General features: G+C 43.4%; 2 protein-coding genes and 1 long non-coding RNA gene across 6 annotated transcripts; 1 reads left to right on the forward strand and 2 right to left on the reverse strand.

Moving 5' to 3' along the window:
- Nucleotides 1–2,820: 2,820 nt before the first annotated feature.
- Nucleotides 2,821–11,572, reverse strand: galnt17 (polypeptide N-acetylgalactosaminyltransferase 17). 3 transcript variants are annotated; one of them, XM_054793975.1, is made up of 13 exons: nucleotides 11,510–11,572; nucleotides 10,194–10,354; nucleotides 9,725–10,070; nucleotides 8,323–8,506; nucleotides 8,073–8,239; nucleotides 7,375–7,549; nucleotides 7,068–7,265; nucleotides 6,872–6,989; nucleotides 5,539–5,724; nucleotides 5,331–5,468; nucleotides 4,776–4,871; nucleotides 4,494–4,655; nucleotides 2,824–4,418 (listed from the first exon to the last, which is right to left on the reverse strand). In XM_054793975.1, exons 3-13 carry the CDS (start codon nucleotides 9,966–9,968, stop codon nucleotides 4,284–4,286), a joined length of 1,803 nt encoding a protein of 600 aa, XP_054649950.1. In that variant the 5' UTR covers nucleotides 9,969–10,070; nucleotides 10,194–10,354; nucleotides 11,510–11,572; the 3' UTR covers nucleotides 2,824–4,283. The 3 variants fall into 3 exon arrangements, with proteins under 3 accessions (XP_054649952.1, XP_054649950.1, XP_054649951.1); XM_054793976.1 differs by lacking the exons at nucleotides 2,824–4,418; nucleotides 4,494–4,655; nucleotides 4,776–4,871 and adding exons at nucleotides 4,940–5,123; nucleotides 5,199–5,261; XM_054793977.1 differs by lacking the exons at nucleotides 10,194–10,354; nucleotides 11,510–11,572 and having other exon boundaries at nucleotides 2,821–4,418; nucleotides 8,073–8,262; nucleotides 8,323–9,865.
- A 49-nt stretch (nucleotides 11,573–11,621) lies between these two features.
- On the forward strand, nucleotides 11,622–16,484 carry LOC129191034 (uncharacterized). Its single transcript, XR_008573130.1, has 3 exons — nucleotides 11,622–11,708; nucleotides 12,090–14,992; nucleotides 16,003–16,484. It is a non-coding gene; the product is annotated as an uncharacterized LOC129191034 (long non-coding RNA).
- On the reverse strand, nucleotides 11,932–25,289 carry LOC129191032 (polypeptide N-acetylgalactosaminyltransferase 17-like). 2 transcript variants are annotated; one of them, XM_054793978.1, is made up of 12 exons: nucleotides 25,061–25,289; nucleotides 23,432–23,615; nucleotides 23,017–23,183; nucleotides 16,754–16,928; nucleotides 16,172–16,369; nucleotides 15,969–16,086; nucleotides 14,764–14,952; nucleotides 14,556–14,693; nucleotides 14,382–14,477; nucleotides 12,364–12,525; nucleotides 12,035–12,285; nucleotides 11,932–11,945 (listed from the first exon to the last, which is right to left on the reverse strand). In XM_054793978.1, exons 1-11 carry the CDS (start codon nucleotides 25,287–25,289, stop codon nucleotides 12,148–12,150), a joined length of 1,794 nt encoding a protein of 597 aa, XP_054649953.1. In that variant the 3' UTR covers nucleotides 11,932–11,945; nucleotides 12,035–12,147. The 2 variants fall into 2 exon arrangements, with proteins under 2 accessions (XP_054649953.1, XP_054649954.1); XM_054793979.1 differs by lacking the exons at nucleotides 11,932–11,945; nucleotides 23,017–23,183; nucleotides 23,432–23,615; nucleotides 25,061–25,289 and adding an exon at nucleotides 17,451–17,581 and having other exon boundaries at nucleotides 12,145–12,285.
- Nucleotides 25,290–26,538: the final 1,249 nt, after the last annotated feature.

Genomic DNA, 26,538 nt, shown 5'->3' on the forward strand with positions numbered 1-26,538 from the left:
CAATTCTACTGAAATAGAGGTGCTTTTACAAGGAGTGAGCGAACACAAGACCACCTTATTTTCACGTGTATCCACCGGTCATCAGGCCATCCAAAAAGAGTCGGCATGGAGCACCATTGCAGGAAACATAAATGCTGTTTCCACGGAGAAACGCACCTCCGCAAAGGTAAAAAAGAAGTGGTTTGACTTAAAATCTGAGTAAAAAAGAAAAAAGATTGCACTGCAATGGAGGGATCTGGAGGAAATGGGAGGTGGGCCATCAATCAGTGCAGGCCCCTCACACGTGGATGAGAGAATCATCACCATCATCAGGGAGACATCTGTCAGTGGGGTTCCAAACACCCAGGCCCTGGATACGGATGTGGACTTTTCATTTTTCATATCTGATTCCGAAGCTGGTGAGTCCCATTTTGCTATTTTGGAAATGCCTTTCAAATTTATACTGTCCTGTCTTTGTTACCAAACTTTGGGGCCTTTGTGGTTCTCTTATAATTCCACACTTCAAATTTAAACTTTTAATTCGCTTTTATTTCTATCTTAACCCCTGTATCTCTTTCATTTGATTTCAGAGGACCTAGTAGGACAGAAAACACAGGCGATAACAGAAGAACAAATCCCGACTCAGGCCCGAACCCCGACACGAGCCAGGACTCCGACACAAGTGTCTGCTTCCTCCCGTCACCCCAGAATCATCTCTGATGCTGAACTGGACAATCAACAACAGATAGCACACTCACTTTCTCAAATTGCCACTACACTCCAAACCATTTCGGAAACTCTAGAAAATATTTACACAATCATGATGGAAAAATAAAGTCAAAATACATAGTTTGTGTGTGACTATTTTGTTTTTTCTGTGGTTACATTTGATTAGACGCTGCCTAATTAATACAGCAGCCCCGTGCTCTGACTCAAGATGTGGCTGGGGGCGCATGTCGTTATCTGGGGGTGCTCGTGTGCAATAGGCACACCACGTTTCATTGCGATGTTATGCAAGACGCAGCAGGCCATTATGATCCTGCACACCTGCAATAACAGAGAGAATCAATTATTTATCCAGTTGACCAAATAAAACATATTTGCAATGGAGAATTCCTGGATTAATGAGAGCCTTCACAAACAATCAGAATGTTTGCCTTTTTTTTTGCCATTCCAAAGCATAAATAAACTAAAACCTAATATTAAATACTACAAAACCTACTGTACCTTTTCTGGTTTGTAGAGCAGGCTTCCACCGGCAGTGTCCAAACACATCCAGCGTCCCTTGAGTATACCGATGGCGCGCTCCACGCAGGAGCGTGTACGTGTGTGCTTTTGGTTGTACATTTGTTCTTGTGGGGTCTGCGGATTATTCAATTTAAATAAGACTTAATTGGCAGAAAATATTTACATATTCTAATTGTGAAATTCCTTTTTTTTTGATGAATTGGGATTTGAATATATATTTATCCATGGAGTATATTTTAGTTGTTTTGATGATAAATAATTGTTGGGATATTTTATTTGCACTACATTTTTTGGGATCAGGTTGCAAAATCCATCACGAGGGCGATTGCGCATTGAAAGTGCAAGCTGTATTTGTGCGTAAGAGTCCTCCTGAGCGTTCGTGGAATTTGTTCTTAGATCTAAGAACTGTGAGTTAAGAACACGTTTCATGAATGCCAAAAATCTTCGTAAGAAGGCTTTAAGAACACATTTGTGCGTAAGAACGTTTCATGAATGAGGCCCATTGTCTTTTTCCATATCCAATAGTTTGTGATCTGCAAAGCAAAAAGTGTCCAATTGTAGATCTTCTTGTAGCATATTAGAGCTCTTTTCTTCCATGCTGGGAGACCTCAGTATTTTTCTAGGTCCTTGATGTCTTTGACAACAAGAACTCTGGTCCTCCATTTACTTTGATGAAGATTTCGCAGTTTGCACTCCGTGTTCCTTGGATCCTTCCTTGCTTCCTCAGATCACGTGCTTCCTTAGCAATTTCAGCATTGCGCTTTGTCAGGTGGTCATTCATGTGGACGTTTGTTCCTTTCAGCTTCTTTCCTTGTTTCAGCAGAGCGACCTTGAATTGCCTATTAGTGAATTTGATGATGATGACGGGTGTAGTGCGATTCCTGCCATACAGTGGGATAGTATCAAGTATCAATGGATCGGATGTCTACATCCACCTCCTTAGATTGCAAAAAAAAACAACAACTTGTTGCTCCGTTGAGGCGACATCCATTTCATCTGGTCGGTCAGTGTCCGCCACTGCCCTGGCATAGGACCTTGGTTTGATTCGAAGCCCCGTCACGACCACGTCATTCATTCTTGTGTTCTGATCCGTGTCATCTATGGTGATTTTCAGCTGCTCAATAATTTTATCTTTTTCTTCACACTCTTTTTTTGAGAGTGGCTCTCAATGCAGCATCACTTTCCTGTAATTCTTTATTCTCCGCTCTCTGACCTTGAACTTCCTTCCTTAGGGACCCCTTTTCTTTTTGCAATGCACCATTATCCACTCTCAGACCTTCAACTTCTTTTAGCGTAGAGGTGGAAGTCTCCATAATTTGCTGCAGCTGCTTTCCAAATCCCCCCAGAACTTGCGCTAAGGTTCTTTCTAGCGTTTTCACAGCTTTCGCTGTTATCCCATCCCTATTTTTACTCAGTTGTCTTCTTTTCCCTTTAGCCTTTGGCATTGTTACTGTTGCTTAGCAACGTCGTCAGTTAACCGTTCACTTGTGGTGTAATGCCTTCGGTGATTAATATTCGTTATAACAGCGAGTTTGTGTCTCACCGGTATCTCACCAGTCCTCGTTAGCCGGAGAAAACTCTACAGGATGACTCCAGATGTTTTAAAAATCCGGCTTCGTGTGCAGCTGCTAGGGTGATAGCTTGCCTTTAACGGCTGTCGGCTCCAACTGTCTGTTTTGGTGAGTTTAGTCCACTCGCTGGTCCGAATTGAGGCAGAAGTCTCATCACTCACTTGCAGAGTTGTAATCACAAACTGTGGTCACCAAAAGTCACAAAAGGTTTAAAACTCCGGTGGTAGTAGACAGAGCTTTTCCGTGAGCGTCCTTTCCATACAACAGGAAGTGACGTATGAATAAAGTTATGTTATATAAATGTTCCAACTATTTCACCTTTGGTCATGTAAATTTATCTTCTTGTAATTATGACCTTATTATTCCCATAACATTTAGACTTTATTCGTTAAACATTCAAACTTTTCCCCAACCTAATTTTCCAAAAATTCCAACTTTATTTGTTGTTTTGTTTGTCATATTACAACTTTTTTTTAAAATGTCTTTTTTTCTTTATTATTTCAACTTTATACTACTAAAATGATTCATCATATTACGTTATTGTCATGAAATTACAACTTTTTTTCCGTTAGATTGTAACTTTTTTCGCTCAGTATTTAAAAAAAAAACTCTATTCTTGTAAAATTACGGCTGTTTTTTTTCCCCATTTTTGCAGTTTTTTCTTGTTAAATAAATTTTTTGTTAGAATGAAAATAACAGCGGCGCCGCACTTTGGACACCCCTGGTGTACAACATTTTAAACAGATATATAAAAAAAGGCTGGGAGCAGTGGTAGCAACAAGCTAAAACAGGACGTTATGTTGAAAATGAATGACTACGTGAAGCAGGGGTCGCCAACCCGTTGTTCGTGAGCTACTCGTCGATCTTTGGGACTTGCAAGAACATTTTGGAAAAAAATATCAGTGCCCTCACCTCAGACCAACAGGCATGCATTTTGTCCACTGAACACGCGCGTACGCCTCGCCGCTGTCCAGGCAGCAACCCGCGAGCCCCAGCAAGGAGTGACAGCGCTGCAGACCTTGAGCAGTTTCGCGGCCGAGACCACGGATCTTGGTCTCAAAAAGGTTGGTGACCACTGACGTAAAGTATCAAGTAAGTGCTTTATTGGAAGACATGTTGACCAAAAAAACCCATGACATCATGATGACGTCAGAACAATCAATCCAGCCCCTCACTTTCCTTCCTCCACTTGTCCTCTGACAGTACTTTCACATCACATCCATGAATGGACCTGCTTTGTCCTGCTGCATGCATCAAGATGCAGACGCTGCAATGGGGCACAATAGCGTCCGCTAAGAATGTCCACAACATAGAAAAACATGCTAGGACGGACGTATTTACGCGCTCCTTTAATGTTCGTCTTTTATACGTTTGAAGACGCGTTATTTGCAGACTACAACAATGCAGACGTCAATGAAGATGAGAGAACTTGCTTGTGGCTTCGTCCCCGTCCACAGGTGACCCGGTGATGTCATCAAGCAGCGTCTACTGGCTCATGGTGTTCTTGATGGTCCACCTCTGTCCAGAACAGGACTGCAGCACCACCTGGTGTCCAAAGTAGACGTTTGCGGGCACCACCTCCAGGCAGCGCCCCGTGGCGGCGTTTACCATGGAGTCGCCCTGCAATGAGGAGGGAGGGAGTTGGAGACTCAGTTTGACAGACTAACCCTTGACCTCATGAGAAGCAGGCGTCACCTGAGTGTAAATCCACTTGGTCTGCTGGACGTCCTTCACATTGTCACAGTCCACCAGCTGTGGCAAGGTGCTGCTGGGGTCATCCACCACGCAGCGAGTGTCCCCCCCGGTGCTGCCCAGTGGACCCAGGTACAGCTCACCTTCTCTGGTGTAACGTCCTAACTGAGGGACACACACATGTTGGACAGAGGCGAGAGAAACTGACTGGACAAGGGCAGGCTCTTTCAAAGGAAGGTGGAAGGTGACCGAATGAAGCTCCAGCAGATGTCCATGTCCTCCTACCTGGGGCCCCCACCCATGGCAGGGGTGCAAGGTGGCTGTGTGGTTCTCCTTGATGCCCTGGTCCAAACACAAGTGGGTCGCTTTGGAGTTGCGGACCTGAAAAGACAAAGCATCTTAAATCCTGTAAAGAAACGGCAGAAGTTTCTTTTTCTGTCCAAAACTTTCCATCCATCCACCGTCTTCCGCTTGTCCGCATTCAAGTCATGAGCGAAGCGGGTCCATCAGGGATACCTAGAACCTTGTCTCCTCTAGATCTACCAGAAAGTCACTGAAGTGTTCCCAGGTGAGTCACTTCTGCATGTCCTGAGTCCACCCAAGACCTCCTCCTGGTTGGTTATGCATGGAACACTGAGCCAGAGAGACATCCATAAGAGATAGAGAATTTCCTGACTACGTCGGCGACAGACGTGTCATTGTCCTCACGCAATCCTTCCTCTGTCGGAGCTGAGTCCTTAAAGTATTCCTTCCACTGCCCAACTGTACCTCCTGTAAAGATCAACTGTATCTCCAATTCCAGTATCACTTCCTCTCATCCTCTGTTCTAAACCGACTCACCTCTCCGTAGTAGATGGTGTTGTTGTAGGTCTTCATCTCAGGGTAGATGTTTTCCAGGTACCACTGGAAGTTCTTACACTGCAGCTTCTTCCTCAGCTCCACCCTCTCGGAGACGTCTCCGAAGTCGATGCCGTGATTCTGAGGGAGTCATCACACATGCTTAGCGCTTCGTCTCAAGCGTCCTAATGACCGCAGGTCCTCGTCCCACCTCCATGGGGATGTTCCAGGCCAGGTAAACGTTGGACTTGAGCTCGTCCATCCACACCTCGGCCACGCGCAGGGCGTTGCGGCGCATGTGGAAGACGATGTTGCTGTGGTAGGGCTTCTTCATGCGGGCAATGTGAGCCACTCTGGAACATGGAAGAACTTCCATGCTGCCCCCACACGACCACACCTGCCGGGGAGGAGGGGGCAGAGTCATGAAGACATCAAAAACTGACAGGGGAACTCGTCGAAGGCAAAACAATGATGTTGAGCATCACCTTAAAACCTTACAAGGCATCCAGTCAGATGCCATTATGCCACTAGGGGGCATAAAGCACGTTGCGCTATTATGCTATTATCAGTCTTCCTTTTTCCAAGAAACCACAACTTGGGATGTGTGAGTAGATTCTTGGTTGCATGGAGGCAACTTCTTCTTCTTCTTGTTAGTTGAAGATGTTTAATCCCAAAGGCTTCTGCAGTTTTGTCAGTTTCGATGCAGAGTTCCCGTACTTACAGTCCAGTATGTCTGTGGGGAATGTGCTTTGTTTCTGCTAACAAGGCAGCTATGCAAGTTTATGCTAACTTTGTTTTGAGGGTTTTATAACTTTTTCAATTTTGATTTATTTTCAATAAGTTTTTTATTCCAATTTATTTGTTTCAAGGGTTTTATGAATTTTGAAAAATGCTTATTTAAAAAAAGTTTTTAATTTTTTTTAAAAAATGATACTTATGGTGTTTTTTGTTTTGAGGGTTTTATATTTTATTTATTTGGAATTTTTTTTTAAATTTAGTTTTACAATTTTATTTTTTGTTTTGAGAGTTTTAAAATTTTATTTTTTAAAATGTTTTTTCATTCCTATTTATTTTTTAAAAATTACATTTTTTTATTATGATTTGATTCTAAAATTATAATTTTGTTCTTTGTTTTGAGGGTTTAATATTTTAATTTAATTAAATTTTTAAATATTTTGATTCTTATTTATTTTACAAATTTTAGGGTTTTATAATTTTTTTATGTATTCTAATGTTTATTTATTTATTCTAATTATTTTTATTTGTTTTTTGGTTTCGAGGGTTAGCCTAGCTAGCTGACATGAACTGGTGATGTGGTAGCTCAAGGCGCCACCTATGGGTGTGCACTGGAGTTGCATCAGGGCCCTCAAAGGTAGGCAAGTAGTTTTTTGTTACCGCCATGACGGTGTAGGTGTGCCCCCTAGTGGCTGTCTTGGTAGGTGCTATGATATTCCGGTGATGTCGTAACATCACTGTTGTTTGAAATCATTCACCAGCGACGGTTTGGACTCTAACATGAACAAGGAAATGTCTGAAACACAAACCCTGATGCCCAGTTCGATGTTCTCCCCTCCGTAAACGTCCATGCCCGGGTCGAGCAGGCCCAGCTCGCCAAAGTAGACCCTGTTGACCACGAAGGAGCAGCCGATCATGGCGGGACTCCTGCAAAATGTACATTAAATACAATGAATATCATCGCGGCGTTGTACTGCTAGGTGCAAGTAGCGGACCTGACCCCACCTGATGGGGGCCGACATGTCCCCCTCGTCCCACCACTGTTTGGGTGGGTTGATGTACATGCACCACAGCTCCCAGTTGTAGCCGTGACCGGAATTCTCATAGCGCTCCACTTCGAAGGTGTCGTGTTTGATGTTGTCGATGGACGGCAGGATGATCCTCGCGCGGTCCTCCTTGATTCTGGACAGAACCGGCTCGGCCCTGAACAGACGCACAGGTAAGAGCGTTTTGTTCTGTTGTGCATTCACAGCTTCTCATTAGACGACGGTGGATCACACTGGATTTCTAATATCGCGTTGACGTGTCTCACCAGAATGGGGTAAACTCCACGTGCGCGTCGAAGAATCCCGTCACCTCGGCGGTGGCCACCTTCCAGCCCTCCAATCTGGCCCTGATCAGCCCCTCCCTCTTCTGGTTCCTGACGATCTTGACCAGGCCGGGGTAGCGTTTTTTCACGTATTCCTCCAGAGGTCCTTTCAGCTGCTCTGGAAGCCGTAAAACACTACAACATCATCACCTGCAGGTGAACGTAGCCTGGAGCAGCGCCCCCTGCTGGCGTGAGAGGTGAGTAGAAGACGCTGACAGACACTAACAGTAAATACCAGCACGTCTACATCTTGTACATTTTTGCATCACTAGCGGTCGGAAGAAAACATCATAGCTTTGTGTTAAACGCTGACCAAGCCAATGAGTGTAATATGTAATAATATCTCATTAATAATTCTTTTCTTTTCTTTTCACAATATACCAAAGGCCAATAAACGAGCCGCGGGCCGCACGTTAGACACCCGTGTCATAAATCATGTTTATTTCGTGCACGTGAGCGTCTAAACATCTGAGAGCTTCCTGAGCATCGGTGAGCTGCACTTCCTGACTGCAACTAAACAGGAAGTGCTCCTCATTAGCGACCAAAAGAAGAGAAATGGCTCTCGGTGTGACCACAACAACACACACACTTTTAGGGTGAAAAGTCACACTTTGCTGAGGGAGGAAGGCGTGGCTACAGACCGTCGTCGCTGTGGTCGTCCACCAGGATGATCTCCTTCAGCAGGTGAGGTGGCGTGTGATTGACAGCTGAATGCACCGAACGCAGGATGACCGACAGCGCCTCGTTGACGAAGATGAAGATGAGAGCCATCTGGGGGAGGTCTCTCAAGTGGGACACCTCTTTGCACCTACGCACACACGATAGACGACACTAAACTGCAGCATTACTTTCAGCACAGCCTTTAAAATCTCTTTTCTTCCAGTCGCTCACCGGCTGGGTCTGTGGTCCGGGATGCTCCGGTCCAGAGAGATCCTGTCGCTCAGGTAAGCGTTGTAGCCATACTTGTCCCGCAGGTGCGTGGCCTCACTCTCCTCGGCCGGGGTCAGCGTGGCAGGGAGGCCGCCCGACCCCCGGCCCCCGAAGCCCTCGATCAGGCCCAGGGATTTGGACAGACCTGAATTAAGAAGCCAGAACACAAACGGAACGGTGACGTCCTCCTGCGTGACCCGCTTCCTGTCCTCCTTTTTGGTGTGTAGCAGGTCAGCATTTATTTACAGTCATTTATTTTAGGGTCCCAGTGACCGGACAAGAAGCTGCAAAATGTAATCAATATAAAAATGATCAATTATCAATAAATATCTATAAATGTAGTATGATGACTGAGGATGCAGAGTTTCACAAATAAGGATGAAAATGTTTAAAATGATTACTGTCATGACTATATTGCATTTTTTTAAAATTCATGCACCAATTGATTAGAACAGTATTTATTTAAAGCAGGGGTGTGGAAACATGCTGAAAAATCAAATGATGCAGTCTGATATTTATATAGTGTTCTGGTTTTATGAAAAACATATCCCCCCCAACATTATAGACGTCATGGAAAAAATGATTAGACCCCCCCCTTGTTTCTCCAGTTTCTTGTTCATTTTAGTGCCTGATACAACTAAAAGTACGTTTGTTTGGACAAATATAACAATGACAACAAAAATAGATCATAAGAGTTAATTTTTTGGCAGTACAATGCTATAGCTATTCAGGTAAGAGCTTAAGTGATTTTGGTTATTATCAAGAAACCACTGCGATGTACCCCGCCTCTCGCCCGAAGTCAGCTGGGATAGGCTCCAGCATACCCCCTGCGACCCTAAGGAGGACAAGCGGCATAAAAAAATGGATGGATGGATCAAGAAAACCAGAGGAGTTGCTGAATATCAGCTCTTAAATGAAACTCTTATGAGCCATATTTGTTATCATTATATTTGTCCAAACAAATGTAGCTTTAGTTGTACCAGGCATTACAAAGGACCACTAAACTGAAGAAACAAGGCTGGTTTAATCGTGTTTTCCATGACTGTATGTTTAAAGAAAAAGCTTTGTGTTAAAATGTGCCTTTTTGCTCTATTTTTCCCTTTTTTGTTTTCATTTCTACAATGTGTATGATTCAATTAAAAATATGTATTATAAATACTGAATTATTAAAATAAAAGAAAATAATAAATAATTATAAATCAATGACTCCATTATTTAACATTTTAAATATTAGATAATATAAAAATATAAAATAAAAAATGAAACCATGTTCCCTAAATGGCCCCCGAGCCACACACTGTACACCCCCGGTTTCAAGCACTAACTCTTAGTAAGAGAAGCATGTGAGTGGTTCGGGTGGTACCGTTAAGCTGTCGGTACACAACATCCTCCAGCAAGCTGAGCCTCTTCAGCAGCGCTTCATGGCCGACAGCGGCCCCCTGCGCGGTTCCGTTGGCCCGAACCGGCCTCCGTCGGTCCACGGGGGCGTCCGGACCGGCAGTTTGGACCTTGCGTGTGTTACACCTGCTCCACAGAGTCATGAATCCCGCCACCGCCATGACGTTCAGCACCAGGAGAAGCCTCCATCTTCTGAGCACAAAAGCCATGAAAAGCTCGCCGGTAGCCGCGGGGAGCGAGGTGGGTTCCGCAGAACACGAGCTGTCACAGGTTCCGGTTCGGTTCCCCACGCGTCTGGGATGAGAATGAAACTGCAGGAAGAAGACTCACTCGTACAGTCATGTGGTGTTTTCATATCACAGCATATTTGCAAATAAGTCCGTTTCGAACATGCTCAGGAATTCTGGTCCGGTTCTTCAGCTGCAGGGTCTTACCGTTCGGCCCCGGCCGGGTTCGAGGAGGCATCCCGCCGCTGAGCGCTCTCACACGTCCACGAGAAGTGAGACGAAGCGGCCAGCATATGTCTGCTTCTATTCTTCAGCACCAGAGCTGTTCTTCTGGTCCGGTTCGCTCGTCGTCGCCTTTGGTGCTGATGCTGGAGAGGCGGCGGCGTGCACGTCCTCAGTGACACACGTACAAACACACGCACGCACACACACACAAGCACACACTTTTCTCTAATCCTCCCCTGACACACGGATGGATGAAGGCTTCAACTAAAACATGGCCTGGATCCACTGGAACATCACGTGACATGACCAGACCCGGCCCTAACCAATTTGGTGCCCCTGACAAGACTTTAGGTGGCAGCCCCCCCTGTATCGCGTAGTAAATTCCACTGCTAGTGTAGGTGTACTCACAAGAAATTGAATAGCTTTGTGTTAAACATTCTTTTATGGAAATAAAGACACTGCACACTCAAAATACTTAGAATTAAAGAAACAAATACAAAAATGACATCTAACATAAATACTCCCCAAAATCAAGTGTAAACAAGTGATATAAATGAACTTACAAATACAATATGAATAAGATACTGCACAAAATAAGAACCAGTGTACACAAAAAATACAAGGATTTAAATAAAAATATTTTTTAAATATATGAAAAGGTGATCTTACAGAGACCTCTAGTGGCGTTTTGTGGTACTGCCTTAGCTGAAACTATTCAAAAACAACACCACCTCCTCCTCAATCTCACATAACCTGCTACAGCCTTACTGTCCTGGTCTTTCTTGCCGCAAAGTCATCTGCAACATCATCATAAGACAACTGATTTGAGACCACATGGTTTATGCTTCTGATGACAAGTCCACTGAGACACTCTTGCATCGTAGTAAATCTCAGATAAGTTTGAGTCAGTTTCAGCTTTGAGAAGCTTCTTTCAGCAGCAGCCACTGTGACAGGCAGAGTGGCAGGGATTCGTAAAGCAACCCACCAGTTGGGGTAAATTCCTACCAGCTTTTTCTCATGCAGTAAGGCCAAAAGTGCCATATTGGTCATATTTTTTGATGGCAGCAGTGGGAAATTCTGCATTTCCTTTGCAAGTTGTGTGCCATCAATGTCCGGCGGGCTGTCATGGGTCAGAGCAGTACTTAGGGTTTGACACTTCTGTCGCAGGTCCTCACACCAAAGATGTTATTCACCTCTCCAAGATTCTGAAATCTCTCAAGTGAAGAGATGGCAGTATCCACGACCACATTAAAAAATGTGGTTTCCATTTTTTTGTAGTACTTCATGTATGGGCTCACCTGGGGACTTGTAGCCAAAGTGCCTTTTTGTGGTTCCCAGGCGTTCATCTCTTCACACATCTCCTTTGCAGTTGTCTGCATCAGAAACTCCAGTGTTTCTTCTAACTGGTGAGGGAATCTCTGGTTTTCTTCAGCAAGTCGACAGTCAAGATGCATGGAGGGTGACTGCAAAATGCTATTAATTTCCCTCTCCTAAAACGTGAGCTATCCAGGTGTCTGAATGTAAACAAATTTTAACATTATAACGCTGCTGAATAAATCTAATATTTACACATTTACCTGAGGAGGGTAGGGTGGTAGTAGTAGTAGTAGGAAGTAGTTGCATTACTATTTTCCATAACAGCTTAGGCCCTTCCATAAAATTAACTGACGTTAGCTAGTTATTGATTAGCTAACGACGCTATGCTAACGGTTAATGACGCTATCAATCATCGTTCTGCAACAGAAAAATAATACAATGACATCATCTTTACTGTAACATTACCTCTGCTGTTTTCTCATTTTCTCATCATTTTGTCATTTAACCTGGACAAATAGTGTGTGACTGATTTTCAGCAGCACTCTATTTCGGCTTCGGCAGGGCAGTGAGAGGAATACACTTGCGGGTGTTTCTGAACAAGGGACGTCAGCGCAGCGCATCACGGGACGGCAGTAAAAGTGCTCATGGTCCACCTCTGTCCGGAGCAAGTCTGCAGCACCACCTTGAAAAAGGGCTGCTCCTCGATGGGCACCACCTCCAAGCAGCGCCCCGTGGTGATGTTTATCACCGACGTGTTCTGTGGGCGAGAAACTCTTTGTGACAGACGGCCTCTTGCGTCCCCTCAGCCTTTGACCTCACAAGAAGCAGGCGTCACCTCCGCGTAAATCCACCGGGTCCCTTGCATGCTCTTCACCTGGTTGCAGTCCAGGAGCTGCGGTTCGGCTCTGCTGGGATCGTCCACCACGCAGTGAGCGCTCCAGGAAAAGCTGCCCAGTGAGCCCACCATCAGATGATGCTCACTGGTGTAACGAACCAGCTGAGGGTCACAACGTGAGGACAAATGTCACCACCAAGCCAAAAAACAATCAAAAGACCCAACTGCGATAAGTGAATTTCCGCCAAGAAGAATTCCTTATTTAAATATGGAATATTTTCATAGTTAGAGCATAGAAAACCTGTTTAAGTGTTTGTAAATGTGGGTTTTAACATTACTAGAGCCCTCTAGCCATGAAATAACACCGCTATAGTCACCTTTACACTCCTATTACCCAATATAGTACAAGACAAAAAGCCAATTAAGACATAAATAAGATTCATACTCGTGTGTTGCTGTAAATGTGTTCCCAAGGGGAACATAGTGGCAGGTGGACAGGAAGTCATGTCGGGGGTTTAGAGTTGCGTTTAGCATAGCGTGGGTTGCGGCCGCAACGGTTGCCAGTGTTAGGAATTATTGCGCCTCAAACCTGCAATGAAAGCCTGTTGTTCCGGCCATCAAATCTGGTGCTTGTGTGTCGCACCCAACATTACATTTGATCAAAGCCCCTAGACTAGTGTCATCACAACATCTCTGAATGAGTCTTCTGAATACCTTGTATTTGTATTTTAATTTATTTAGCCAAAAATGCTTCAGGCAAAAAAATACATGAAATTTGCTTCAATATGTATACTTTCTGACTCGTAATAGGCTGTAGCCAACCACAAAACAGAGATGATTTACTAATATATTTTTGAAAAGTCAACCTGCAAAATTCAAAGTGCAAAGTGGCCGGGGATTACTGTAAACAAGAAAACTAAAACAAAAACCCAGCAAAAATGTAAAAAAACAAAAGTACTTTTACAAGAACAAAGTCAAAATGTAAGTAGAAAAAAGATGTAATCCTACAACAATAAAGTCGCCATTTTATGAGAATAAAGACGTAATATTATGAAGCAAAATAATGCAATTTTAGAAGCACAGAGTGACGTGACTTTTTGAAGTTGTAATGTTATGAAAAACAAACCAAAGCTGCAATTTTTGGAAAATTAGGTTGGAATTATGTTATTTCAATAGGAAATTTAGGTCATTTATGTATTTATTTATTTGGGATTGCAACTTGAAAACCAGTGAGATCCATCCATCCATTCATCTTCTTCCGCTTATCTGAGGTTGGGTCACGGCGGCAGCCGAAGCAGGGAAGCCCAGACTTCCCTCTCCCTGCCTACTTTAGCAGATCCCAGGCCAGTTGAGGGACATAGTCTCTCCAATGTGTCCTGGGTTTTCCCTGAGCCCTCCTGCCGGTCGGACGTGCCCTCAACACCTCCCTCAGGGAGGCGTCTGGGAGGCATCCTGACCAGATGCCTGAGCCACCTCATCTGGCTCCTCTCAACGCGGAGGAGCAGCGGTTCTACTCCGAGTTTGTTCCAGATGACAGTGCTTCTCACCTTATCTCTACGGGAGCGCCCAGCCGCCCTACGGAGAAAACTAATTTCGGCCGCTTGTACCGGTCATCTTGTCCCGTCTGTCACTACCCAAAGCAAAGTTAAAATTGTATGGCAATAAAGTTGTAATATTACAAGAAAAACAACATTTATGAGGAGTTAAAATATTTGGAAAATTAAAAAAAATCCAGCAAAAATTGAAAAAACATGTAATGTAAGGAGAAAGAGTATATAGTACAAGTATTATTTTACACTAAGAATGCTAAAATGCGATGTAAAACATTGCCTGTACATGTAACAAAGCTTTTATGATGGCCACAGCTTCACTCTGGAACAAATCAGTTGTATTTCCATAGGAATAATTGTTTCAAAACTAATGTAGGACCATAGATGGTTTACTGTAAATAAAGCCTTTGAATTGAATGTACCATGAGGATGACATCATGTGAGCAAGTGATGACACGTCTGTCCTACCTGAGGCCACAACCCATGGCAGCGGTACAAGATGACCGTATTGCCCTTCGCGGGGCCCTGGTCCAAACACAAATTCTTCGCTTTGGAGTTGCGCATCTGAAATGACAACATATGTTGCTTCCTTCAGCTGAGCATGTCCAAGAAACTCAGAAGGAGATGATGACGCAGACTGACGTCTCCGTATCGGATGGTGTTGTTGAAGTTCTTCAGGCTCGGGTAGATGTTGTCCACGTACCACTGGAAGTTCTTACACTGCAGCCTCTTCCTCAGCTCCACCCTCTCGGAGACGTCTCCGTAGTCGATGCCGTGATTCTGAGGGAGTGGTCACAGCTTATTAGTGCTTGGTTTGAAGCACCTGAATGACCGCATGCCCACGTCCCACCTTCATGGGGATGTTCCAGGCCATGTAGACGTTGGACTTGAAATCGTCCATCCACACCTCGGCCACGCGCAGGGCGTTGCGCCGCATTAGGGTGGTGAGGTTGTCTGTCAAGTAGGGCTTCTTGAAGCGAGCGATGTGAGCCACTCTGGAACACGGAAGAATCTCCATGCTGCCCCCGCATGTCCACACCTGCAGGGGAAGAGGGGGCGGAGCCATGGAGCCACCACAGGTAAGAAATATCACATATATTAAAAAATGAGACCCATGACAACGTGTTATAATCATTCGTGCTGCTACCGCCTCTTAGACATTGCCTACGGGGGCTGTTCATCTCAATTGTTCGGGGCGGGCAAATGGCAGCAAATGGCTAATATAGTGACGTTTAAGGTCAGAAAATCATTAACTGAAATAGATGCAAAATGTTCATACTAGTCACAGATCCTCTATATGACAGGACCTACTATAAAAAAAATGAGTCAAATATCCTCTATAGGACAGGAGCACTCTGCTGTTTTTAAGTACCTACTGCAAAAAAAGAATCAAAGATCCTCTATATAACAGGAGCATTCTGTCAAAAAAGCTAGTCAAAGATCCTCTATACGACAGTGTGAAGTTTTTAAGGTCTTACTGCAAAAAACAAGTCAAAGATTCTCTATATGACAGTCGTGCTCTGCTGTTTTTAAGGTCCAACTGCAGAAAAACGAGTCAAAGATCCTCTGTATGACAGCCGCGCTCTGCTGCTTTTAAGGTGTACATAAAGGTAGTCCAAGATCCTGTATATGGCAGGAGCACTGACATTTTTAAGGACATACTGCAAAACAGCTGTCAAAGATCCTCTATAACACACGAGCACTCTATTGTCTTTAAGGTCCAACTGCAAAACAGCTAGTCAAAGATCCTCAATGTGACAGGAGCGCTTTGCTGTTTTTAGGGATCTACTGCAAAAAAGCTTGTCAAAGATCCTCTATAACAGGAGCCGTCTGCTGTTTTTAAGGTCACACTGCAAACAGGTTAAACAAAGATCCTTTATACGACAGGAGTGCTCTAGTGTTTTTAGGAATCTGCACCAAAAATGTTGTAGGTTGGTCTGATGTCATTGATGGGCCACCAGCTAAATAGGATGGGCTGGGGTACACGTTCAGGAAGCTGCTAAGCTAGCACAGATGCTTCCTTGGTCACTTAAAATAGAACCAGGACACACAAACCCTGATGCCCAGTTCCACATTCTCCCCTCCATAGATGTCCATGCCCGGGTCAAACAGGCCCAGCTCGTCAAAGTAGACCCTGTTGACCACGAAGGAGCAGCCGATCATGGAGGGACTCCTGCAAGGCAACAGAACACAGGCATGTGCATTCGATGACATGGTTACAATCAGCTGCTGTGTTGTGAGGTACGAGTATGGACCACCTGATGGGGGCGGTGGTGTCATCCTTCTCCAGCCACTTTCTGGGCGTCTTTGCGTACAGGCACCACAGCTGCCAGTCAAAGCCATGGGCCGGGTTGAAATAGGGCTGCACCTCAAAGGTGTCGTGTTTGATGTTGTCGATGGTCGGCAGGACGATCCTCGTGTGGTCCTCCTTGATTCTGGACAGAACCGGCTCAGCCCTGAGGAGCAGACGGTCACATTAGTGTCAATTCTGTGCTGCAGGGGTGGGCGGATCGATCCAGATATTGATAGTATCGATACTAATGGTAGCCAAGTCAAAGCTCGGTTTTTGTAAGCCCCAAATTTCGTTTCATTTTTCAGTTGAAATTTTCGCCAAAATTTTGCCTCAGTTTTTGTACAATATTGCACATAACAAACTAGTGTGTTTGTCCAAACTGTATCGTTCCTTGAAATTGAGTGTCCAAACAAAGCAGCCTACGTGTTGCTGACTCACTGTGTGTGGCTGCTAAATAACCCAATAATGGATTCATTGGATTTACATTATTTCCTATGGGACTTGCTACTTCTAGTCCAAACAAACGCATACCTAGTGATTGTCTCACCAGAATGGAGTAAACTCCATGTGGGCATCAAAGAAGCCCGTTATGTCGGCGGTGGCCACCTTCCAACCCTCCAATCTGGCCCGGATCAGCCCCTCCCTCCTCTGGTTCCTGACGATCTTGACCAGGTCAGGGAAGCGCTTCTTCATGTAATTCTCCAGAGGTCCTTTCAGCTGCTCTGGAAGCCGTAAAACACAACATCATTATCATGCATGCATTCATTCATTCATTCATTCATTCATTCATTCATGGGTGAGCTAATGTTATTTGATTTCAGGAGTTCAGTTCAGAATGACAGGATTAGAATGAACCAGTGGTTTACAATATTGAACTTTTTGACAATTTTTCACATTTTATGACACAGAATTTGGGATTTTTATGAGTCGTAAGCAATATAATCACCAAAATAATTAAGAAATTCTGTAAATCCCTACTACTCTCCACTACTAGCGGGGGTGGCATTCTGTGACCCCCCAGCTAATGGAAAAAAAACGAGTAATTGATACGCACATAAAAATGTCTATTTCTGACACATTGCTCGCCCTTCCCCTCCAAACTCTCCTGCTAGCTTGACATTGACGATAAAAGTCACTGTTGTCATTATAAGATCATTCAGCTTTAGAACCCTCCCCTTCCCTCTTCAACGTGCCTCACGCACTTATTAAAGACATTTTAAATTATAAAATGTATCGGTACTCACCACCAATCAATGATAATGTACGATGATCCATGAAGGGATGGAATCGGAGTCACAGTGCAGAAGTTTTACATGATTTTCACTTTTCAATGACAGCTGAACAAAGTGCGAAATCTCAATGCTTGTAAAATACAGTGGAACCTTGGTCAGCGTCATTAATCCGTTTCAAATGGCCCGACTCTAACCGAAACGGATGCTACCTCAATACGTTTTTCCCGTAAGAAACAATGTAAATCCAATTAATCCGTTCCAGAAAGCCAAAAATGATAACACAAAACACGTTCTTATAGTTTTACAGTTATATTGTGACTTGCTGTAGACAATCCCAAATGCATATAAATACATATAAATGAAAAAGATAAATGAACATTTCAGGTGACTTTTGTCTTCATTGAAGACGTGAGTCTTCATGTGTGTTCCCAAAGACAACACCTTCCTGTTTTGCCATGAGTTCTTGCTTGAATTCAATAGTGTTTCTCACCTCAATAACACAAAATGAACCAAAAAAAACTTTCAAGTTCCAGCTTTTTGATAAAGAAGCTGAAAAACACTATTGAATTGAACTGAGTTAAAAAAATAAGTCATGGCAAAACAGGAAGGTGGTGTCCATGTTGTGTCTCACTGAAACGTCGTGTCTTTGGGAACACTCACATCAAGAATCACGTCTCCAATGAAGGTAAAAGTAACCTTAGATAATGTTACAATTGTTGTACTCATAGAAAACTATGAAAGCGTGTTGGCATAACGTATCTGGCTTCTGGCTCCGGTTGCGATTTTCTAACTTAGCAAGCTAGCTTCTTTCTTAGATGTTTTGTGATAAAAATACGTTAAGAACACAGTTGGACTCACGCAGTGTATTAATAGCACGACAAGACACGTGCTGTATTGTACGCTAACTGGAAAATGTACGTAAACCGAGGTCACATTTTGCCTTAAATATTAAACGTTAACTGAAAAACAAGCTAACCGAATTACCACTGTGATGTAAAAATTGTGGCTGTTTTTTTTTTTAACAACGGTACATGTATGCTGTACATTTTACCTGTATTATCACTAATATTATAAATTATTACTTAAGGTTAATGAGATGTATTTCCTGTGGGAAAAAATGGCTTATTTTTGGACACAAACATTTTAATATAATTTTTCACCAAGAATCCGCAAATTTGCAGGGCCATGAATGCTGCTGATTCACAAATGTGTGGGGATCCACTGTACATTTTAAAAATATTTCATATCACCTTCGCACCTGGCCTTCGTGGCCTGCTTGTTTTGTTTTCTACCCCTGCCTTCTCCTGGCCTATTTTCTTTCTGTGTGCAGTCAACACGTGAGAAGGCTGGAGGTGGGAAGGCTGGGCACACCCGTGGCTGATTGCTCTCTCCACTTAAGCTGACTGCCTGCAGCTGGAGGCCGCTGGTTCTTTGTCCTCACTTCTACCGGCTACCCACAAGTGGATTTCCACACTACACTCGGACTACTTTTCCCCGTTGTGTATTTGTCTACTTTAGCCCAGCTCTCCATCCAGCTCTTTAGAGAGTTTTGACTTTTCATGGTGTTGTTCTCAGTTTTAGTTCTTGCCAACACCATCGCCCTTTGTTCTTTGTCTATTTTTGCACGCTGTGCCATTAAAAAGCATTGAACAGTCCTCCAAGCTTTCCGCCTCTGCATCTGGGGTCCAAACCTTCACTAGAACATTACAATTTCACACCATTTGTGGTGAATCTATAGAACAGGGATGCTCAACTGGTGGGTTGCAGGTCTTTGCTCGGGCAAAATGAATAAATAAATAAATAAATAAATGTATGTATGTAATGACCCAAAGTCTGTGAATTCATCTGGCCATCGAGTGGGGACTTAACGTGCCGTCCGTCCGACACACAGCATGCCATAAAGAGAAAGACAGCGTTTCACAGTTCCAGTTATTCTTGACAAGCAAAAAAGATTGATTTTCACTTTCGTTTTTGAGTCACAATTTCCCCGCCCCCTCAAACTGAGAGCAGGTGGCAGTGTGGTCATGTGACATTTACAGTATGCATGAGCTAATGACGTTCTAAACGCAGCTCATTTCCATGGCAGCAAAAGGTTTGCATTCTTTGCACGCTATCGCCTGTGCTGACATCAATTAATTGCCTTAAACGCAGCTTCAAAGCAGACAGGACAGACAGGTTTGCCTCCTTAAGTGTTTGACCGATCATAACTGTCACCTCCTTCTGCACTGGTGAGACATTCATTTTACAAGTTGGGGGTTAAAAACATATATTTAATGTTGTCAACAGGCCATTCCCTGCGTCACAGAGGGTGACACAAGACGACAGGGCGGTACCATTTGTGGTTCTCGGGCAGGGGTGTCAAACTCAATCACACAGGAGGCTAAAACTCAAAGCCTACTTTAGGTTGTGGGCCGAGCTGGACATTATTATTTTGTGTCTTTCTTATTGAAATTTTCAACACTTGTATATTTCTGTATATTGAAAGTCTTAAAAACCTTAAAACCTTCTTGTCCTTTTAAACAACATAACTAGTGAATGAAGCACACCCATCTGTGTCATCAGTGCACACGCACACACACACACACACACACACACACAGATGGTCGTTTGAAGTTGCGAACATGACAATAATCCACGCTGAAAAAATAGTAGTTAGTATGGTTAGATTTTGAGAAAATGTCTCATTAGCATTGACGAACAGATAAGTAAGCGGCCTACATACCTTTTATCCCGGTTCCCCGCGCGTGCGGTGCCAGGATTGGAACATACCAATAAAATGCACCCCGGTGGTTGCGTTTTCAGATCGGGACAAAATGGGCATGTGTCTTTATGTTGACATACATTTTTTTAAAAACTTCACTGGTGGGGATGGACGTTTTTTTTAAATGGGAGTGGGGGGAATGTGCATTTTTTGGTGTTGGAATTGTTGATGTGTGCAGGTCAGAGTAAAGTCAGGAAAGAGAGGCAGACTTTGTGTGACTGACTGTGTGGGGACGCTATTGTGTATTTGTCTGCCCTCATAACAGAGAGATGTGGCTTGACATGATGCCCATGTGTTAATTGCACTAAACATTTTAATGTCTGTAATTAAACAGTAATGTGCTATTTTTTACAGTCCTAAAAATAACTCAACTTGATACTCTCTGGTGCTTAATACCACAAAATAACATATATAAATATAAAAAGGAGCATTTCTCTATGGTGACAAATATGCCTTGTCAGGCTAGCAAGTTTAAGGCTACATTTTTCCTCACTTGTTTTATATGAATTTATTGAACAAATATAGCAAGAAGAGTTGAATTGTAATATTTAAAGTGCGCAAGTATTAGAATTGTTTAAATTGAGTTTTAAATGACCTCTAAATGGCAAAAAATATGCTTTTGAAAAATAGCTAGCTTACCTGACACACTGCCATTTTGAGGAAGCCATATCCTGGTCACATGACAAAACTGTTTAAAGGAAAACTGCACCTTTTTTAAAATTTTGCCCATTTTCCACAATCCTTATGTGAGACATGAACACACATCTTTCTCTTTTCTGTGCGTTCTAAAGATATAAAAACATCCATCCAATCATTTTCTATACCGCTTCTCCTCTTTAGGGTTGCGGGGGCATGCTGGAGCCTATCCCAGCTGACTTTGGGTGACAGGCGGGGTACATCCTGGACTGGTCGCCAGCCAATCGCAGGGCACATATATATAAAACAGCTACAAGTAATTCATGCACGTAATGGGACACACCAATTCCGCCTAGAAAGCCCGCCATTAAAACCCCTCCAAAAACCTCCAACAACGTTTTCTATCCATGCTGTGACCATGTAGCAAGAGGCACATTCATGATAACATGTAATACTTACAGTACTTTGCCGTATTTTGGTCATTTTAAGCCTTAGCGGAACTTCCTTCCTGGGTGAATTGATTTCACATAGCATCAAGGAACTAACTTTTCTAAACTCAAAAACAAAACCACAGCAACAGTGGCGCCAGCTTCAATATGTAGCGTTACCTTTCGCTAGTGGCCTGAGGCGTTGTGTGCGTGGTACTGATGCGCTGCAGGTGTCACTACGTGAGTAAAGTAGTTCTTCGGTGTAACAATAATAATAACAATGTCAATAATATAACTATGTTAATATAGAGGCCACATTATGTAAATGCCGCATTGTTGGCACCTTTTGGAGATTTTTTCAGAAGGCTTTATAGGCAGAATCGGTGCATCCTATTACATGCATTCTTTGCTGCCTCTTTTTAGCTGCTTTTATATCTTTAAAACGCACAGTAAAGAGAACGGCGTGTGTTCATGTCTCACATAAGGATTGTGGATGATAAAAGTGCAGTTTTCCTTGAAGGCCCATTTTAGGTCATTTAAATGACCTCTCTAGTAAAGATGGCAAGTAGTTGGATGGTCCTGCTATCGCACTCATGCACACAACAAAAATCTGCAGACGCACTCCAAGATGTTGCGTTTGATCTGTCAGTGAACTCATCAGGCTTTGTCCTCCTGGACCAAAACACTTAAAGCATACACGTCTTCCCCCTCACAAACACACAAGCATGCTTGCCAAGTGAAAATGGTCGCCACAGAATTCACTATAAATGCCAAAAATGTGCCATTTCCAATGATGTCATTTCTTGGAAATGTACAATACCTTCTTTTAACCTTTTACCTTCCTCAATAACGTCATAAGAGACGAATGCAGAGCAGTCGTGTTCAAGGAAATATTTCTGACACCATTGAGGTTATATAATTAAGGAGTACTTTTTGTGCGGATTGGTGCAGCCTAAATGCTTATTTTTTTCAATGACATTGCATCATCTTGTGACTATGAATTTGTTATCAAAGCACTCTATGTCAACTTAACCCCAAAAAGCACATTATTTTGACAAAAAACAGTTTTGAACTGAGTCAGGCCCCATTAATTATAACACAACTGTTGCTTTGAATTATTCCTCTTTAATAAATGAAACAAAATGAAATGAATGACGAGTTTGCTAGGCGCAACTGCAACCCTCTTGACTCTTACTGCGTCACGGAGTGAGGTTTACCAACATTCATCCACACAGCCATACTGGCTGCCACCTATTACACCATGACTGGCATATTTTTAGCAACAATTTTCGCCAAAATTTCCTGCTGGAGTGGCAAGCATCAAGCTGTGTGCTCTCGCATCCAAAGGCTCCTTAAAGAAGACGTCTCATCCTCTAATTTTCACCAGTGATTTATGTTCTCTTGAAAAAGTAAGTCAGATATGTTTTTATGTCAATGAAGGTGATTTTATGGCCAAAAGTAAATAAAAAAAAGACACTTAATCTATGTGATAGGTATCGATATCGGCTTTCGTTGAGAATATTGGGGAACCACGGATCGTAATCTGTAGCGGTGATTTTTATTGGTTCATGAGAGACGATGAGAGATTAACATCACACGTCCACATCCGTCAAAGTAAACAAAGAAGCGAGGACGTGGATGGGCCATGCAGGGACATGATTGGTTAGGCAGTTGACGTGTGATGTTTGATTGGCCAAAGAAGTTGCTGGGATTGCCAGGTCTGATTAGGAATGGAGCGGTTCAGCTTACGGACCGTCGTCGCTGTGGTCGTCCACCAGGATGATCTCCTTGAGCAGGTGAGGCGGAGTGTGATTGACAGCTGAGTGCACCGAGCGCAGGATGACGGACAGAGCCTCGTTGACGAAGATGAAGATGAGGGCGATTTGAGGGAGGTCGCTCGGGTAGGACAGCTCTTTGCATCTGCACGCACGTGAGAGGAAACATTTCATAGGTGATTGTAGAGGTCTGCAGGCGTTCAGCATCCATGCAAGCGCATCTAGAAAAGCGCTACATAAAAGTGATGATTGCGTTTACTGTCATTCATGCAAGCACTTCCTGTTTTGGAGCACATGATGGACCTGAGCAGAGTTTGTTTTACCCTTCCATTGAAAATTGCTCTTTTCACTATAAATTCAAGCTATATTTGTGTCTTCTATTTTGTGACTCACCTGCTGGGTCTGAAATCCGGGATGGTGCGGTCCAGAGAAATTCTGTCGCTCAGGTAGACGTTGTAGCCGTACTTATTGTTCAGGTTTTGGGCTAGGGTCTTCTCATGCGGGGGCAGCGTGGAAAGCGATACATCTCGGCCCTGATCGCTGTCGCCCTCGATCAGGCCCAGAGATTTGGACAAACCTGAGGGACAGAACCGTGCACATTTCTTTTTGCTGCAAGAAGTTTGTGTTACCTGCTGAGGAGTCAAATTAAAAGTGAAAGTGAAGACATTTGTGAGAATCAAAGACAGTCAAAGATGAAAAACACACTAATAGAGTAGAAAAGTTAAAGCCCAATGGGCCTCAAGTTCTACAAGTCAAACCACCATTTTCTATTATTTTATAAATATTTTAAATTATTTAATTATTATAATTGTTATTGTAATTAATAATACAGTGTTCCCTCGCTCCATTGTGGTTCACCTTTCACGGCCTCGCTGTTTCGCGGATGTTTTTAGTGCAATTTTTGTGCTTTTTTTTTTTTTTTTTTTACAGCTTATGAACGCTGTTAAAGGCCGAGCCTGGCCCCTTAAGAAGAATTGCATTGTGGGAAGTTGAGTGTTGTAGTTCTGTGCTTTGGCAGGAAGTGGCTGTCTCTCTCTGTCTTCTCTCTCTTCTGTCTGCACTGCCCATTGTCTTTTGAGTCCTGACTGGCTGTCGACCATTGTCAATCTCCTGTTGTGGTCATCGCTAGCAAACTAGCTAACCGTGTGTGATGCTTGCTAGCCGCCAGTAAACAATAGAAGAAGAAGAAGCTAACTGTGTAAATAAATCTTTGGTTGGAGGAGGAGGACGACGAGAAAAACAGGACGACAGCAACAATATGATTTAATAAGGACACAAAAACGCATCAGCCAGGACAAAGTGCAGTCAGAGGAGTGAAATATACGCGAGTCACTTAATTTCTCGTGTCCAACCTCGTAGGTTGATCATTAAAATTCAAACAAAGGTTTGAACAAGAGAGAAATACTAGAAAATGTTAATGCCTGTCTGAGAAAAGTGTATAAAGTGTATGGTGAGGAGTTTTACAGCCTTAAAATAGATATAATAATTGAAAAAAATAAAGGTGGCTACTTCGCGGATTTCACTTACTGCGGATCATTTTGGGAACCTACCCCCCGCGATAAACAAGGGTACACTGTAATATACTGTGATTAAATAATAACTATAAAAATATTTTAATTTTTTACATTTTATTTCAAGATGAACAAACTGATATTTGAGATAAATGTTTTAGATGTTTGACAGGGAACATCAGGCATGCAAACCTCCTCCTACTGTCACGCAGCTAAGTCATAATATGTGTTCCTTTATGACGATGGAAAGTCACGGTAGGGTCATGGACTTCCATCCAAGTAGTAAAACGACACTTAGGACTGTGGAAATCCTTGATAATGTCCTGTAATAATCATGTAAGTCTGTACTTCTTTAAATCTATTGTGATGTATGGAGGCACAGTGAGAGTACTACAGATAGTATTTACTTACAGTAAACAAATACTTCATGTCTTCACTCTTTCTGGACTAAAATCTTTTAAAAGCTCACCACATGATCAAGAAGTACTGTCAGAATTGGTTCTGGTTCTACCGTTCAGGTGTCCATACACGATGTCCTCCAGCGACTTGACCCGGCTGCCCAGCTCGTCCTCTGCGGTCCAGCTAGTCAGCTCCGGCCTCCTCACGCCCACCGGAACGTCTGGACGAAAAATGATTTGGAAGCTGCGGATGTTAATGGCGGCCCACACTGTCATGATCCCCAGCACCCCCATCCCATTGAGCAGCAGAAGAAGCCGCCATCTTCTGAACCACACAGCCATGAGAAGGACACCAGGTAGCGAGCACGGTGTGTTCTGTATAAGCAGACGTGGCAAAGCCAAGCCAGAGCTGCTGCTTAGGAGTAATTAGCACGTGGGGCGTTCAGGTTTTGCTCCATTGAAGGCGGGGTTCCCCAGAGAATGTTAAAAATGAAGTGAGGCCACGCCCCCTCACAGGTGTATGACAATGAGTGACAGCAGACACCTGGAGGAGGCCTGGCATCCTCCTAAACGTGCGTGACAGGAAAAGGAAAGGAGGTTCTAAGTACAGCTTCAAAATGAAAAAAAAGAAATGGCTGTGAGACAATCCTTTTTTGAATTATTGCGAATAAGCTGTCACGTTTGCTTGTCGCTCTGCTGCCGCCTATGTGCCATATGTTCACAGTGCACCTCAGCAGGCGAGGGTGGAGCCTGTGAGCAATCTTCATCAGTAATCACTGAGGACTCTTAAGCCAGGCAGCGGCGACATACCAGTTGCCAGATTGTACTCCTTGACTCCTGGACTACCTGCTTCCTGCTTCCTGCTTCCGCTTTGTCCGGCTCCCTGCTCCTTACCCTGCTCTCTGGCTCCCTGCTTACCTGTACCTGCCTGCTTAGTATTTGTGATCTACTCCTGTAAGGTTTGCCTTCAGTGAATTTTTGTTCTTGCTAGTTTTTGTCCTAACAGCCTTTTGCTGTTAGCGTTTTTCATTTTCCTTATTTGTACTTTGTGTTTGCTTCTTGGACTCTTTTTATATATTACATTTTCCTTTTTGTATTTTTTCGCCTCACTTGTCTGCATTTGGGATCCTAGAGTATTCGCCGTGTCCCACGGCCTCGCATGACATAAGCATTCAAGTGAAATAGGCTGTTCATCAAAAGTTGAAGACCACAGCCTTTAAAAGCTGAAATCTCTGCAAAAATATGGATGAAATGTGATTTAGTGTCAGGTATTTACACTTTCATGATCTCTTCATGGCAAAGGCAAAAAAGCTTTCTCTCTTTGAGTGCGGTGGGATTGTTGAGCTGCATAAGCAAGGCGTCTCAGAGCGCGCTATCACTGCTGAGGTTGAGTACAGTTAAGGCAGGCATTTGAAACTTCTTCAAAGCTTTCGAGGTTCACTGAACAAAAAAAGTCAAGTGGTAGACCCAAAAAAATGTCACCGGCCCTGAGCCGCAGGATCCCATCGGATGTCCATCAAGACATGGGGCCATCCTCGCCCCAAATGAAGGTTGTTACTACTGCCGAGTGCGTCCGATAACCAACAGCCAT

Source organism: Dunckerocampus dactyliophorus, chromosome 12, assembly GCF_027744805.1.
Source record: "Dunckerocampus dactyliophorus isolate RoL2022-P2 chromosome 12, RoL_Ddac_1.1, whole genome shotgun sequence".
NCBI classification, from domain to species: domain Eukaryota; kingdom Metazoa; phylum Chordata; class Actinopteri; order Syngnathiformes; family Syngnathidae; genus Dunckerocampus; species Dunckerocampus dactyliophorus.

Coding starts and splice junctions, on each gene's coding strand:
- galnt17 (XM_054793975.1), bottom strand. CDS start 9,968: ATGGCTTTTGTGCTCAGAAGATGGAGGCTTCTCCTGGTGCTGAACGTC. Junction 7,266..7,374: donor GTGGAGTTTACCCCATTCTG/GTGAGACACGTC, acceptor GCGTCTGTTCAG/GGCCGAGCCGGTTCTGTCCA. Junction 4,656..4,775: donor GCCATGGGTGGGGGCCCCAG/GTAGGAGGACAT, acceptor TGTGTCCCTCAG/TTAGGACGTTACACCAGAGA.
- LOC129191032 (XM_054793978.1), bottom strand. CDS start 25,289: ATGGCTGTGTGGTTCAGAAGATGGCGGCTTCTTCTGCTGCTCAATGGG. Junction 14,953..15,968: donor ATGTGGAACTGGGCATCAGG/GTTTGTGTGTCC, acceptor CTTCCCCTGCAG/GTGTGGACATGCGGGGGCAG. Junction 14,478..14,555: donor ACACCATCCGATACGGAGAC/GTCAGTCTGCGT, acceptor TTGTCATTTCAG/ATGCGCAACTCCAAAGCGAA.